General features: G+C 45.2%; 1 protein-coding gene across 4 annotated transcripts in view; it reads left to right on the forward strand.

Moving 5' to 3' along the window:
- Positions 1 to 16,891, forward strand: part of LMCD1 (LIM and cysteine rich domains 1) — an 89,210-nt gene that overhangs the window by 33,597 nt on the left and 38,722 nt on the right. For 2 of the 4 annotated variants that reach the window (XM_053296803.1, XM_053296806.1), the window contains exon 2: positions 10,140 to 10,228. In XM_053296803.1, coding sequence (XP_053152778.1) covers positions 10,140 to 10,228 — 89 coding nt within the window. Of the gene's footprint in view, positions 1 to 4,871; positions 4,990 to 5,139; positions 5,186 to 10,137; positions 10,229 to 16,891 lie in introns of those variants that run through there. The other 2 variants (XM_053296805.1, XM_053296804.1) reach the window with 2 other exon arrangements.

The raw sequence follows: 16,891 nt of genomic DNA on the forward strand, positions 1-16,891 counted from the left end.
AGCCACGGGTGGTTTGAGTTATGCCCGCCCAGGTAAAGGTGGGAGATGATCTGTAGGAAGGGTTGGGAAAACCTGCTCTCCCTGCAGACCTCCTTTTGGCACTTCACGCTGCTTGTATGAAGTGCCTCAATGACTTTAATACTTTCAAGTTAATATGCATAGGGCCATAGTGTGTAAACATGCCACATTGTGTTTGCTGTAATATATTTATTGTAGCATAAGTCTCTTTGTGGACAAGAGCCCACTTTTGTCAGATGCATGAAGTGGTGTCCTCAGATGGACTACATGCAACTGAAGTGGGCTCGGTTTAGGTTGTTACAAATCCCAAGCTTGCTGAAATTCATGGCTGAATAAATGGTTCCCAATCCCACCTGCTCCCCAGTGAATTAGATTTGATAAAACACCACATAAGAACAGCCCTGCTGGATCAGGCCCAAGGCCCATTTAGTCCAGCATCCTGTTTCACACAGTGGTCCACCAGATGCCACTGGACACCTACAGGCAGGAGTTGAGGGCATGCCGTCTCTCCTGCTGTTACTGCCCAAACATATGAAATGTTTCATACATTTTGTGGACAAATACACTACAGGTGAAACTTGGAAAATTAGAATATCGTGCAAAAGTCCAAGAACCAAGAAGACAAGGATTGAAGAATAGAACAATATCGGACCTCTGAAAAGTATACAGTGTACTGTACTTGATTGGCCAGCAAACTCGCCTGACCTGACCCCATAGAGAATCTATGGGGCATTGCCAAGAGAAGGATGAGAGACATGAGACCAAACATTGCAGAATTGCTGAAGGCCGCTAATGAAGCATCCTGGTCTTCCATAATACCTCATCAGTGCCACAGGCTGATAGCATCCATGCCACGCCACACTGAGGCAGTAATTGCTGCAAAAGGGGCCCAAACCAAGTACTGAATACATATGCATGCTTATACTTTTCAGAGGTCCAATATTGTTCTATTCTTCAATCCTTGTCTTCTTGGTTCCATGTAATATTCTAATTTTCTGAGATTGTGGATTTGGGGTTTTCATGAGCTGTACGCCATGATCATCACAATTATAACAAATTAAGGCTTGACTTATCTCGCTTTGCATGTAATGCGTCTGTCTCATATATCAGTTTCACCTTTTAATTTGCATTACTGAAATTAATGGACTTTTGCACGATATTCTAATTTTCCGAGTTTCACCTGTATAATGTATATTTTGGGGCAATTTTCACAATCGCTGGGGGTGGGGGGATGAGAAGGCTCCAAAGAGCTTACCTTTCGAGTGTGTTCTGTGCTCCCACATGAACAGCCCTACACCATGGAGCACGGAGCGGGACAGATGGCTCCGGGGCCGAAACTTGTTCTGACACAGGGATTCTACAGTGCATACTGCATTGCTCCCTAGGTGAGTTCTCACAGCCAGCCAAGCCCGGGCTTGGCTGCCCTATCCTAGTCCTGGCTGCTCATGAGAATGGCCTCTTAATCACACCAATAATTAGATAAGAAACATATTTAAATAGCACTGTTTATAAGGAAGGAAAGGTTCAATTAAACATTAACTGGCAACTCAAAGAGCACCTTTTAATATCCCAAATATTACTTCAGTTGTCATGACTGTATCCTTTGTGCAGACATCTTAATTAGGCTGGAGACAGAATAGCTTTTTCGGAATTGTAAGGCAGAGTCCTTGTTTTAGGGGCGTAACTATAATAGGGCAAAGGCAGACAATTGCCTGGGGGTCCACTGCCTTGGGAGGCCCCCAGAGGCAAGTCACATGACTGACTCCCCCAGCCGCGCACCCGCCCAGGCTTCCTTCAGTTGTATTCATTCTCCGAAATTGATGTGAGTGTTAAGACTTGGAGCTACCAGAACAGCATGTCTTTCTTTAGTACCATTAAATGACTTGCATCGTCCACAATTTACAAAACCTTAAAAAAATATAATTTAGGATGATGGCCTCATTTAAGATTTCTTTACTTCATGAGCTGAGCTTCAGTGAGTGGGGGGCATTTTAAAATCTTGTCTCTGGGCCCACTCCAGCCTTGCTATGCCCCTGCCCTGTTTGGTGTACATTCTCAACCCACTCTGACCCTTAAATGGGTTTTACCTTATGTTGCCCCTGGCTGAACTGGTTTTGCAGGCTTTGGAACTCAAAAACCTGTGTGTTTTTGAGGAGACTCTCTTGAACTAGTTTCAGCTCTTCTCTGTGTTCAGCTTCAAGATTGTGGCCATGACTGGCAGCTGTGACTGCAAGCTGCTCAACATCTCCCTTTCTTGGAACAAATGGTCTTGGTCCTACTTCTCCTGTGAATCCAATCACTACTATGTTGTCAGAAATACCATTTTTAAAATATGGTTTTCCAGAATAAGGTCTTGAAAATACATGGTATCTCATGCCCTGATAAGCAGAGCTTACTTTCCTTCCATTTATCCTCCAGACATCCTGACATCTAACTTTATCTACTGGGATTATGAATTTCTACAGGCGTTTTTCATTTTCAGTCTGTGCAGTTGCACCTCGTATTTCACTGCATCAGTTTTGCAAGCCACAGCTAGTATAGGTGGGGCTGGGGAGAACAAAGAAGGAACCTGGATTGTTAATCTCTTTGAAACTTATTTCTCCTGTTCCCAAGTTGCCTCCCGCCTCCAGTTACTCCCTAATTTCTCAAGATTTGCCAGCAACAATGATAAGACATTGAAATAGAAACTAGAGACACCAATATTTCTGATCAAAAAGCTTTTAAAAGGAGAAAAAACCCCAAATGCAGGCAAATCTTGCTTGTAGTGAATTGTTATTTGCTGGCTTTAACTGATGGCAAGGCATGTTTCCTAGAGCTTATGGTTGCCAACTTTTCAGTCAATCTTGTAGTTGTGCTTTATGTAGAGACACTTTCTCCTGAAGATGTTCTTATTTCCATGCTTTGAAAAGCTTCTGTTGCATTCTGCACATAAAGTTGCTGTTAAGGCACAAGAACTAGGCTTTTTTCCTGGTACACGGTAACCCAAACTAGTGGGAGTATTTTTTTATAAAATAATAAGGGATGGGTTGATTCAGAGGCATAGCTATTGCTGTATAGATATATGAGGTGACTGTAGTAGGTGTGTGTGTGTGTGTGTGTGTGTGTGTGTGTGTGTGTGTGTGTAATATAATTCTAGCCGCCTAATGGTGCAGCAGGGAAGTAACCTGCCTAGGGGGCAAGAGGCTGCTGGTTTGAATCCTCCCTGGTATGTTTCCCAGAGTATGGGAAACACCTATATCTGGCAGCAGCAATATAGGAAGATGCTGAAAGGCATCATCTTATACTGCACAGGAGATGGCGATGGTAAACTGCCCAGAGACTTGCATTTTGGGCAGTATACAAATAAATAAATAAATAAATAAATAATGAAGCCCTCCTGTATTCTACCAAAGAAAACCACATGGCTCTGTGGTTGCCAGGAGTCGACACCGACTTGACAGCACAACTTTACTTTACGAACTATTTACTGCCTACTTTCTTTCACTAATCCTGCAACTGGACTAAACTTGGCCCAAATCAGTTAGGCAGTTCACAAGTTCACTCACTTGTGCCTCCAAATGTTAATCCTGTACTTGAACCGGTGCTTTTTAATGTATTCATAAATGATCTATAAGCAGGGGTAAGCAGTGAGGTGGCCAAATTTGCAGATGATACCAAACTCTTTCAGGTAGTGAAATCCAAAATGGATTGTGAGGAGCTCCAAAAGGATCTCTCCAAACTGGGTGAGTGGGCGACAAAGTGGCAAATGCGCTTCAGTGTTGGCAAGTGTAAGGTGATGCACATTGGGACGAAAAAACCCAACTTCAAGTATATGCTGATGGGATCTGAGCTGTTGGTGACTGACCCGGAGAGGGATCTTGGGGTCATGGTGGACAGCTCGTTGAAAGTGTCCACTCAATGTGCGGCAGCTGTAACTATGGTGCAACCACACTTGGAGTACTGCGTACAATTCTGGTCACCAAATCTAAAAAAGGACATTGTAGAACTTTAAAAGGTGCAGAAGAGGGCAACCAAGATGATTAGGGGCCTTGAGCACCTTTCTTATGAGGCAAGACTACAACACCTGGGGCTTTTTAGTTTAGAAAAAAAGATGATTTTTTTCTTTAAAAGAGAGAGAGAGGGATTATCGAGGTCTGTAAAATCATGCATGGTGTGGAGAAAGTGGCTAGAGAGAAATTCTTCTCCCTCTCCCATAACACTAGAACCAGGGGTCATCCCATGAAACTGATTGCCAGGAAATCTAGGATCAACAAACGGAAGTACTTTTTCACACAACACATAATCCACTTATGGAATTCTCTGCCACAAGATGTGGTGACAGCCAAAAACCTGGATGGCTTTAAGAAGGGTTTGATAACTTCATGGAGTAGAGGTCTATCAATGGCTACTAATCAGCAGAGGCGTAACAATAGGGGGGGCAGGGGGGCACGTGCCCCCGGCGCCATTTTTGCGGGTCACGTGGGGGGCGCCGCCATGACCCCTGCCGATCCCCCAAATTATTATTTTTTAAAAAAATTTAAAATAAAAAATTCTCCGGCTCAGCAGCAGCAAAGGAGCGCGTCGGCGCCCCCTCCTGAGTCCCGAGCGGTCCCTGCCGTGCCCCCACCCCCACCCCATTGCTTTGCTGGCCCCCCCCCACTTCTTCTCGATTTCTACAAGGAACCGGGACGAGTCAGAACAAGACATTCAGATTTTGAATGGAGGAGACCTGGGCTAGCCTGATGACGTTGCCTCATCCAAATGGCCCTTCGGCGCAGTGACATCAAGGCTAGACGGAGGAGAATGGGCTTGAGCTTGATGATCAGTTTGAAGCAAGAGAAAGCCGGAGGAAAAAGCCTGAGCGGAGCCCTGCAGCAGGGATTGACATGGGATAGAAATATGGGCGTGGAGATACTGCTCAGTACCAGTGGCTGAGCCGGTAACAAAAGCAGCCTCAGCCTACCTTCGACCCGAGCAGGGAACTCCAACCAGGTACAGATGCAAAGGGGTGGATTTTTCACACACTTGAAAAATCCCCTTTTGCTGTGCTGCTTCTCACTCTGAACTCTGCCTTGTGCTCCGCCCCGCCCCGCCCCGCCCCCTTAGTAAGCACTGCAGTTGTCCAGCAAGGAAGCGAAGCTGCATCATGGGACGGAGGAGGGAATTGTTTGCTGGGCTGCTCTCAACAAGGAAAGTACAAACGAAACCTTATGATAAAGCCCTTATCTGTTTCCCCCATCTCTTTGTGTGTGTGAGTTTGAGATTTCTAAACCCACCCACCCCCACTTGCTTAGAAGCCACCATTGGGTCTGTGTATGTTTCCCGTGTGTTTGTGTGTGTGTGTGAGCAAGAGCAGTACTGCCTCCAACACACTCAAAACATCCCCCTTTTTGTTATGCTGCTTCTCACTCTGAGTTCTGCCTTGTGCTCTGCCCACCTTAGTAAGCAGTTCCCCAGCGAGGAAGCAAAGCTGAATGGGACGGAGGAGGGAATTGTTTGCTGGGCTGCTCTCAAGGAAAGTACAAACAACACCTTATGATAAAGCCCTTATCTGTTTTCCCCATCTGTGTGAGTGGGAGAGGGAGAGGGAGAGACTTCTAAAAAAAAACCCCTTGCTTAGAAGCCACTGGCATTTGATTTGTGTGCATGTGTTTCTTCCCTTCCCAGCCCGTGTGTGTATCTTCCTCACTTCCCTCCTTCTTCCCCCTGATTTGGAACTGCTTATTTACTTGGGAGAAAGACCCCCACCCCACACTTGAAAAATCCTGCTTTTTGTTTTGCCTTGTGCTCCCACCCCCTTGGAATGCAGGCTTTCAAGTGGAGACAGTACTGCTCTCGCTCACACGTGGCAGCGAGAAGGGGCGCAATTTCAGTGCTTGCCCTGGGTGCTGTTTTCCCTAGTTACACCTCTGCTAATCAGAGGGCTAAAGGCCACCTCCAGACTCAAAGGCAGGATGCAGGGGCATAACAAGGCTGGAGTGGGCCCAGAGACAAAATCTTAAAATGGGCCCCTTGCTGATACACACACACGTCACAATATATAGTCATGTGACTTGCCTCTGGGGGGGGGGCCTCGAGGCGTGGGGGTCCCCAGGCAGCCACCTCCCCTTGCCTAATAGTAGTTACGCCCCTGGCAGGATGCCTCTGAGTACCAGTTGTGGGGGAGTAACAGCAGGAGAGAGGGCATGCCCTCAACTATTGCCTGTGGCTTCCAGCAGCATCTGGTGGGCCACTGTGCAAAACAGGATGCTGGACTAGATGGGCTTTGGGCCTGATCCAACAGAGCTGTTCTTATGTTCTTATGTTCCACATCTTGAATTGAGGTAGATGACATCACAAACTATGTGTTTGAGGTGTCCCTATGTGTCCCTACAACTGTACTTAATTTAGCCCTAATAGGTTCCCACTTGCACCTCAAACATTCATGTGTCTGCCATCTTGAATCAGGGTGGATGACATCATTACTAACTACCCTATTAAGCTGTCCTTGCAACTGCACCTTATTTGGTACAGGCATTGCAAAGTTGATGGGGGATGGACAGGGGGACAGAATGCTGGGTGATCTCATAAACCTGCTGGAAAGTAGGTTAAAAATGTTTTGTTTTTCACCATGTCCTTGCAGTTCTCCTGCAGCAAAGACCTGGGGGTGGGGCCGAGAAGGCCAGGAGCCCATCTTGTTCCAGGGTCCACTCCAAACTTGCTATGGCCCTGTGTAAATTGTTGCATAAAATGAGTAGACACTATTATTCTTCTCATGTTCCAAGGTTTGTAAAGCTTATCCTAAACTATAGAAATGAGGCTTGGGGCAGGGATAAAAATGCAAGTATCCCAAAAATGGAGTGCTGGTGATGGTTCTTCATCTGTATATGAAAGCACTACACAGAACTTGGTGGAGGGGTGTGTGTGTGTGTTCCAGAGTGTGTGATCCGAGTTACAAAGTAATGCTTTATGAATCTATTAATATTCAACAAATGAACATATCCATTAACACTAATGTTAATATTCACTAAATGTGCCACAGCATATCACTAGCAGCTGACTTATCTGCACGGTGCTGGACTTGGTACAATATGCAAATCCTGCCCTCTCGACATGCACACACATCCTAAGGATAGGCATTTTGCAAGTTTCCAATAAAGACTGAAGTGGTTTCAAGTTTAGACTGGCACCTTTCTGAGAGAATTGCTGCCAGATCAGAGGAAATGGTCTCTTAGAGTCTGGGAAGGTTCTTTGAGGGAGGGGAAGAATGATGGGGTTGATATAAAGTCAGCATTCCATGGTATCACTTCTCCTATAATAGATCTTTTTAGAATAACTTTGTGTTTGGCTCCTATTATACATTTTCCCCCCATTCTCTTTAAAACAGACTTTGTTGATCACTTTCCGAAGGTTAAAGACAGGGATGTTTTGGATTTTAAAGCATAATTGGAATGCTTGCTCTGCAATTAAGCTCCTGGAGCACCCTCTGTATTCCACCTTCTTAAAAAATTGAATTTTAAAAGTGGAATCTGTGTTTTTATAGCTTCTTTCTTAATGGACCTTTGCTCTGCTGTCTCTCATGAATGAACAGCATGGCATTATCGCAACACTCCTGCCCCTATTTTCCCCTTAAGATATTTGTATTATTCTCCTGCCATGTTTCCCACTCACCATGGAAACCTCAGCAAAGCAGAACAGCAAAGAAGTGGAAACCAGCCACTTTGTCTTTGTGGGACACACAGAGTTGGTAGGCCAATAAAACTGGCTTGAATAGAAGTTGCCAATGTAGTGCAATCTTTTGATTATCTTTCCTTGTCTAGTAGCAAAACAAATTCTTGAGTAACCAGAATGAACATGGCAGTACTATTTTTTTTAAAAAAAATCCTACTTCCACCCATGAAATCGTTGTCTTCAACGTGTGTTAGAATTACTCGAAACATGTGGATGTATTTTATCTATTGCAGAATATTAGTGAGCAAGGATGGCTGTTTCATTTCCTTAACAACTGTGGGGGAAATGCCCTTGGATAAATACTTAGCATGCTTTCTTAATTTGCAACTTTGCATCCCTTATTAAAAGCACTTTTTGAGAATCACAAGATATGACTCTATAAGAACACTGAGAAAAACTATGAATCACTGACTGACATCCTAATGAACTTTAGGATAATGAACATGAACATTAGGTGGCTTTGCAGGGATGCATTGGGGACCCACACACAACTCCCCCAGTCCTCTTCTGTATATGCTATTGCACCAGTGCATAAAATGTCTCAGCTCTGCCAGTGCTTTAAAAAGGAGAAAGCAGGTCGCTGAGGTTCAGTGATGTGCTTCTTCTCTTAACGGAGCACATCTGCAGCACAGGAAGACCTGGTGAGTTTGTAACAGTAGGCCCAGAGGAGGACTGGGGCCTATCTTGTCCCAGCACAGCCTTGTCATGCATACACTTTGTTAGGATGCCAATCACTGTTTAGAGAAATCAAATTAGCATTCAAAGCCTAGGATATTGTTGCAGTCTTACATCTAAATAGATTCCCATACAGCCCTGCTGGATCAGTTTCAAGGCCCTCTAGTCCAGCATCCTGTTTCACACAGTGGCCCATCAGAAGCCTCTGAGAAGGCCACAGGCAAGAGGTGAGGGCATGCCCCCTCTCCTGGTATTTAGCAACATCATGCCTCGGAGGGTGGAGGTGGCCCATAGTCGCCATCATTTTATTTTCTCCTGGTTGATTGGCCTTAATTCTGTGGATCTGTAATTACAAATTTGCTACAGTCCCTCTTCTCATATACCTGTACCAGTGCTTAATATGATCCAAAGTCTCTAGAATTTATTTTCAATGCCTGAAATAGGTTAAGTCTTTTTAATAATGGTGAATAAAGATTACTTTCAAGCCTCTTCAGAGTACTTTCCTCTCCCCAGTGAGTGAGCCATTGTCTGCCCACATACATCTGGAATTATGGTGTAAGAGCATGCAGATCAGAAAACACAACTTCAAGAGAATGTGTTCATTGACACTCATAACCACATGAAGACCTAGTGCATGAGCACAACTAGGCATTAAATGAACTGGATTTCAGTCACTTAAATCTCTGCTTTCTATTTTAATGCCTACATGTCTTGACACTTTAATAGCAATTTTTTGGCAAAGTCTACAGGACCTCATGCTGGGGAGTAGATTCCATATAATGTTTTTACCTCTCTACATGTGGGAATTGTTTGGACTTTGTTAAAATGCAACCAATGCTTCTGCAACAAATGTATGGTCTAGAAAGGAGCCAATTTAACTTTTGGATCATTCTGAACAAAAACAAGACATATGGGACAAGCTTATAAAACCTTGAAATCCTACTAGAGTACTAGATAATAAGGTTATTTGCACAAGCAGCCAACCCTGGGCTTGGCTGCCTGTGAGAACTGCCAAGATCCCCTTGGATCCCGGCACTACCCCACCACCAAACCCGGCTCTGTAGCCTGGCTCTTAGCCAAACTTAAGGGCGCAAGCACAACCTTAACCCAGCTGCCAGGAGTGTGTGTGTGCGTGTGTGCACACATGCGCACGCACAAGTGTGCTCAGGCAGCTTGAGCACTCATCTAATGAGGGACTCCCCAAATGCGCCATTCTTGGCAAGCAGTGCATTATGGGATTCCTGGAAGCTTGGATGCATTGTCTTGGCCTCTGCTCTGCTTGGCACAGTGTAGATCATCTGGGAGTGCAGTCTACGCTCCAGGCAACACTTGTTTTATAGTCTGGGGGGAAAGTAGGTAAAATACCTTAATAATATTCCTTTAAAGGGTATTAAGGGAAATACCCTGAATGAGTGTTTCCAATTCTTCTGGGACCAAATCATCATGCATTGGAGGTTCTATTTGGCAAGGGTGATGGAGATGACTGGGAATCGGCACCAGAAAGTTAATATGTCAATCTCTCTCTCTCTACTATGATCAGTCTGAGAGCAGAAACATTTGTGACTGGATTGCTGGCATGGATTTCCATGCTTTTCAAATATTTTGCCTTCAGACCATCTGCATAAAACAAAGTAGTTGTAAAGAAGTTAAGGTTACAGGCAAATGATATATACAATGAGAAGCCCACAGTAAAACCTATATAGATTAGGTAACATAAAATAAAATAACTGCTTTATCTGCTGCTTTTCTCCCTTCAGATGTCAATTAACCAGCAACCATCAGGAAGAGGTGTGCCTTGTTTAAGATGCAGAGGGATGTGTGCTGGCTTCGAGCCACATTCTTGGAGGTAATATGTCTACCACAACATGGATTCTGTTTGTCAACCTTTTTGTTTATGGTCTAACTTAAACATGTGTCTGGTGCAACTGTGAATGGACCAGTGTCTGATTATATAAAAGAAATTATATTATCTCTCTCATTCAGAGATCAACAGTCTCCTGTTACTTCTCTGTGCTGTGACTTTGCAGTATACTATCATACTGAAGTTGCCATGGATTTGAAAAGAATTGCAATATAAAGCATTGTACTCTTCTCCCTGCCACCCACCAACATTCAAACTAGCCAAATATCTGGTCATCTTAACAAGAACACATTTGGAGTGCTTAGGGAAAGTACTATATGTACTCTTACATACAGAGCTTTACATGTATTAGTGCAGTAATTCTTGCCACAATGCTAAAGTAGACTGCTTTTAATGTATAGTTGGTGGGCTTAGGCTGCGGAAGTCATGCAGAAGACCAACTGACAAGTCCGTGGCTGAGTTAAAGTTTGAACTGGGGGACTTCAGCTCTTAACCCTATATACCAAATGTGTGGTGTATGATCACATACCCATTTCCCACGCAGGTCTGAACAATTATGAATCAAAAGTACAACATACATTGCCAATGCCCATTTTTCTCATTCTTGTGTGACTGCAGTGCCTGTTCTCAGTCCTTGGTTATTCATTGCTCATTAGTATTTGAGGGGAGTATTGGAGTTCTTAACAATGTGTCCAGCAGGAATGATGCTGCACCCAGTTCTCTGATGCCACATTTTTTCCCCATGGGCATCCCTGAACTGAGACTTTGTAATCTTCCATAGAAAGTGATTATGGAGTTGGTACCTACCAACCCCCCCAGTAGGGCTGTGCACGGAACCAGTTCGGAGGCCCTTTATGGGCCTCCAAACTGGTTTGAAGAACCAGAGGTTCCACCAGTTCAAAGGCAGCGGGGGTGCCGTTTTTAAGAGCGGGAGAGGGTGCGCTTACACCTCCCGCTGCTTTTCCCTGGCCGGTGTCTTTTTTTTTTTTTTTTTAGAAAGCTAACTGGGGTGGCAGCATGCCTCCCTGCCGCCCCCAATGGCTGGATATGCTGGGAAGTCCCCGATGTGCCTGTGTGTGCTGGCACGTGCGTGTGCGCATGCTGGTGTGCACAGGTGTGTTGGGGACTTCCGGCCATATCTGGTGAACGGGGCGGCCGGGAGGTACGCTGCCGCCCCAATTAGCGTTCTTAAAAAAGGATGCTGGTGGGGGGAAAGCGGCGGGAGGGGTGAGTGCACCCTCCCCCATGCTTAAAGTGGCACCCCTGCCGCCTTCAAATCACCCCACCGCAGTTCCGTGCACATCCCTACCCTCCAGTCACTAATGCAGGCTAGATGTAACCTTGCTTGGTAAGAGTACAACAGTCCATCATTTGTACCACTTTTTTTAGTTTAAAACTGATTACAGAGGAAACACTTTTATTGACTTTGGAACATGGTTGAGATGCCAGATTGAAGTCGCAGTTACTCAGCTGAGAGAAGAGAGTATAAATTTCACTTTGCTAGTAAAACACCCTCTAGCTTGTGTCTAACTAGGGGCATTCTCCAGCAGTGTTTCTCAACCTTTTTGGAGTCATGGACTGGTACATTTTTCATGTGCAGTTTGCTGGACCAGCAGTTAGTAAGGGGATCTCCCCTCTTGCCCCCAACCCTACCTCCAGGCACCCCCCCCAAAAAAAAACCCAGCTCATTTCTGGGCAGTCCTTGCTGCTGGATAATGTTAATTTCAAAATGAACATTATCCAGCAGTGAGGGCTGCCTGGAAATGAGCTCTGGAGAGCCCATGCCAGCCCAAAATTGTGGTTGTTTTTTGGGTGTGTGTGTGATTTTAATTAGTGATGCCTCATGGACCTGTACCAAACACCTTGCGGACTAGCACCGGTCCACGAACCGGTGGTTGAGAAACACTGTTCTACAGCATCCCTAAGAATACCCTGAAAAGCCACAACCTCCTCCCCTCCACCTCTACTCTTACTGCTGCTTTCCATGCCTATAGCATTTGTCTCTACAGACAGATACTGTGCTTGTGGAGATCTTCACCATTATGCAGAATGCTGGTGCACCCCACTCTTCCACATCATGAGAGGATGGATCTCTCCATAAGTACAGTAGGAACTTGCGTACAGTGCTATATTCTCTCTACCATTACAACCACACATTCGTTAGTACGCGGCCGTGTTTTATCGGGAAATTCTATTCACTGTTGCTTTTGTAAACCATATGTTAAACATTCTCTAATAAAAGTCCATTTATCTCTGCAGACACACTATAAGCATGGAGAGTGGGAGGCAGTGTGTTTGTGTGCATCATGGCAGGGGTGGGGGCTTTCGAGTGCATTCTTGAGGATGCTGTATGGAGCGACAGCACCCCAAGTTTGCTTTTTGCCTGCACAGAGCTTCTGTCTCTTGTCAATTGCTTTCTTCAGTGTTTCAGGTTTGGCAACGGATACAGTAATCTTTAGTTTGCTGCTTTTGTGTTTTGAATCATTACACAATTTTGTCAAAAGGTCACTGTATATAATTGTGTGTCCCTGACTCTGCCCTGTCTGATAGTGGGTAGCTGTTAAGACATTCCAGTCAAAGGACACCAGTTGTTCAGCAGTGATGTCATCCTTTAAAAATGTCGCATTCCTCAAGCCTCTGCTCACAAGGGAACAGTTTAGAAAGACTCAAGTGACCCTTTTGAATGAAAATATTCAGGCCTTTTGATATATCTCTTCAGCCAGCATTCACATAAACTATCAGGCATGTCATGAATTTGGTCTGTTTTGATTTCAGTGGGAAAACATTTTCAGACCAATGATCCAAGATGCACATAAAGAGGCAGCATCATTCCTGCCTCTATTTAAACTTATTCAGTTCCAGATGGGTTTCAATAATAACATCTCTGCAGTATGCTGGCAATACAGGATTATTCAGGGCTGGCACTTCTTAAAGGCTTCTTTTGCCTACATCTTGCCTTGATTCTACCACCCCCACAACTACCCAAGACTTCTCACTCCAATTTGTTCTCTGTGTAGATGTTTGTGAAACATTTAAAGGAAATCTCCACTGAGGTGAGGATCTAAGAAGTTTTGCTCCTTCTGATGATCCAAGTATGTTATAATGCTGGTCCCAAACTTCAGGGCTTTAAAAAAAATCAATCATGTTCCACTCTTCATGGGAAAGCTCCTGCTATTCTGTACTAATTATCTGGGAGCTGATTCAGACATTCATCATACCATTTGGAAAAGCCAGTGGTGTGCCAAATAAAAGGACTCTGAATGTCGAAAAGCAAAGTTAGCACATCAGGTGAAGGCTAGGCAGGAAGGTTTATTCCAGGTGTGTCAGCTCTGCATGTGCAGGTCGTTCTGGTTGGTATTTATTTTCCCAACCTTTTTGAATCTTTATTTCCCAGCCTGTGGGGTGTCTTGGTTTTTTTTTTTGATACAGTCTTAAATAGAGAGGCACTTCATACGAGCAGTGTGAAGCACTGAAAGTAGGTCTGAGGGGAGAGTGGGTTTGACCCACTCTCCCCACACATTATCACTTACTCTTCCTCAAGTGGGCAGATCACCCACCCCAGATGAGCAGCGGCTCGCCTTTGGCTCTCCCATGCCCCACCTGGCAGCTCTGGGGGTCGGGCGCAGGGAAGCACTGCTGTGCGATGCCCTACCCTCTGGAGCCCCAGTAATGCACCACACAAGTGCATGGTGCTACTGGGAGCCCTCTCCCTGCTGAACATGTCCGCCGTGGCTGCAAGCAGCTGTGGCAGACACATGGTCACTTAGCCTGGTTTTTGGGCACACTTGCGCCCAGAACCAGGCTTATGCAGCAGGCTACTTAAGAAGTAGCTGCTGGGAGCTGTGCGGCTCCCAGTGGTTCTCACGCGCAGTGAAAACTGGACTCGGCTTCCCTAGCCCGGTTTTTGCTGCTCGTGAGAATACCTTCATAGTTTACAATGGGGTGGGGCTACACTGAAGCTATTGCAGACAAAGGATGTACATAAAAATATCTCTATGGCTAGATGCAAGACATTTCCTGCAATTGCTCTGAGGTTATCATCATACTTTATTTACGGTCTTTGACCAAAAAAGCTCTGAGGTTATGGAATGACTTCTCCTATAAAATTTGACTATGCCGTTCCTTATGGTACGTATAGCAGTGTTTCTCAACTATTTTGGAGTCATGGACCAGTACATTCTTTGTGCGCAGTTTCCCGGACCAGCAGTTAGTAAAGGGGTCGCCCCCCTCGCTGCCACCCCTTCCACCAGTGATGTCATGCGCAAAGCCTGACAGAGCTCATTTCTCGGCAGGCAGCCCTCACTGCTGGATAATGTTCATTTCGCTTCCTCAAAAAGAACATTATCCAGCACAAGAAGTGCCTGGAAACGAGCTTTGGAGAGCTCCCACTGGTGGCCCCTGCCAGCCCGAAATTGGTTTCTTTTTGTGGGGGTGTGTGATTTTTATTAGCGATGCCTCACGAACCAGTACCCAGTGCCTCGCAGACCGGCACCTGTTGAGTAACACTGCTGTATAGAACTATGGATGGAAAGTCTGCCCCTAAAAAGCTGAGGCAGCTTTCTGCTTCTGTAGAACGGCTTCTGTTATGATTATTATTTTGAGACTGAAACTGTGTGTTCTGTAATTTCACTGGAAGCCACCATGAAGAGATGATGTACAAATGTGTTAAATAAAGCAGTAGTTATTCTGCACCTCCACTAGCATGACTACCAAAGTTGGAAATATGAAAGAATGAGTGGGACTAAAGCATAAGGGAGGGTATCTATAGCGCCATCAATGCGTGTGGCGGTCTTATAGAGAAACACACTCAAATCACACTCAGGTCCCTGCCTTGAGGATCATGAAGTCCAAAGGGCTTTATTCCTCCTTGTAAATGTATCAACACTTGTGCAAAGCCATTCCAATGCCAGTTGTTCCTCCTGCTGCATCTTTGGAGCTGTGTGTTCCAACTACTGACTGCAGTGCAAGGGTTGGATCGTGGTTTAAACTCTCAGCATGGGGGGGAGGTAAGGAAGAGGAGAAAAGGCAAAGAGCAAGTCGAATAAATGGAAGCTTCATTCAGTCACACGGTTGGTTTTGTATTAAAGATATAGGGCCCATTCACTCAACTGTTTGGGAGAGTGGGCAGGGCGGAAGGAAGGCTGCCTAGCCTTACCCTCGCTGCAGATGCTTACCAAGACGTTGCTGGGCATGTGGATCACACATGCCCAGATGGTCCACTGCTGCCTCAGGTAGTGTGGAGGTGCAGGGGTCGGGACATGTCATCCCAGCCCTCAGAAATCCCACAATGCACCACGATGTACTGTGTTGCATTGTGGGGATCCCCCCCCCCCAGTAACAACCGGGAGCTCACTCCTGTGTGAGTACTGGCTGGGAGCAGCTGGCGCTCACTCACACACGAGCAGTTAGCTCTAAGGAGCTCTTCTTAACCAGGGGACTCCGTCCGTAGGCGGGTTTGCCGAAGAGCCTCATTCACTGCCTTGTAATATTGTTTTCAGTACATTGTTAATGAGGCCTAAGCCACAGCTCTTCTCCAGCTGTTCCCTTTTATCATTAAAGGGACTTGCTTACATAACCGCTTCCTCCAAACTTGACTGTGACAACCAAGAAACCATTAGTAATGTGCCCTAGTACTTGCATTACCCACAAGTGATACCATCATTGCAAGAAGATGGGCTTCATTTCATTAACAAAATCAGTCATTTTTACTGTGTGTATCACTTAGAGACGCAGCTTCAGAAATGCTTTTAAAAGGAACTATCTGGATTGAAGTCACTGGGATGTTGATTCCATTTGCTTCAAGCAGTACTGCCAATACATCATCCTACCCTCATAAAAACACATGCTCTGCTTCATTCACCTACATTATGACTACGCTGAAGCCAGGAAACACTTTTTAATAACCATGATGGTCTTTCCTGCTGCTAAAGCTATGGGCCTCCAATATATAAGATCTGAAAGAACATACTCTCTGGCTTATGCCCTGCAAAGTAGAGGCCTATAAAAGTTAAATTGACTCTGTTTTTGGATTCAGGTTCCCTCACACTCCTCCTAAGCAGCATGTTTACAGCATACTTGGCATGAAAGGAGGACACAAACACTTGGATATATTGGGGGCCAGAACTTGGTGGCTGAGCACATGCTTTGCATGCACAAGGTTCCAGGTTCAATCCCTGGCATCTCCAGTTAAAACGATATCATGTTGCTGGAATGGAAAGACGCCTGCCTGAGCTGAGACTATGAGAAGCAACTGCCAGTCAGGTCAGGAAGTAATTGCCTAGTCAGGGCTGCTCAACTTTGGCCCTCCTGCAGATGTTGGCCTACAACTCTCATAATCCCTGGCTATTGGCCACTGTGGCTAGGGATTATGGGAGTTGTAGTCCAAAAACAGCTGAGGGCCCTAAATTGAGCAGTCCTGGCTAGATGAACCAATTATCGGGCTCTGGGGATTTAAAGTTTCCATGTGCATAGGGTAGCACCCAGACTAAGTTGTGTCTATAGGGGACACAAGTTAGTTATGACTAACTGTTTTATAGCTGCTTTCCTTGTAAACGCAAAGCAATCTTAGGTCTGTTTCACTAAGCTTTATTCAGAAACCACTCCATTTTTCTCCTTCTCCCCACCCCTTCCTTTCTGACTCTACTCCCC

Source organism: Hemicordylus capensis, chromosome 2, assembly GCF_027244095.1.
Source record: "Hemicordylus capensis ecotype Gifberg chromosome 2, rHemCap1.1.pri, whole genome shotgun sequence".
NCBI lineage: Eukaryota > Metazoa > Chordata > Lepidosauria > Squamata > Cordylidae > Hemicordylus > Hemicordylus capensis.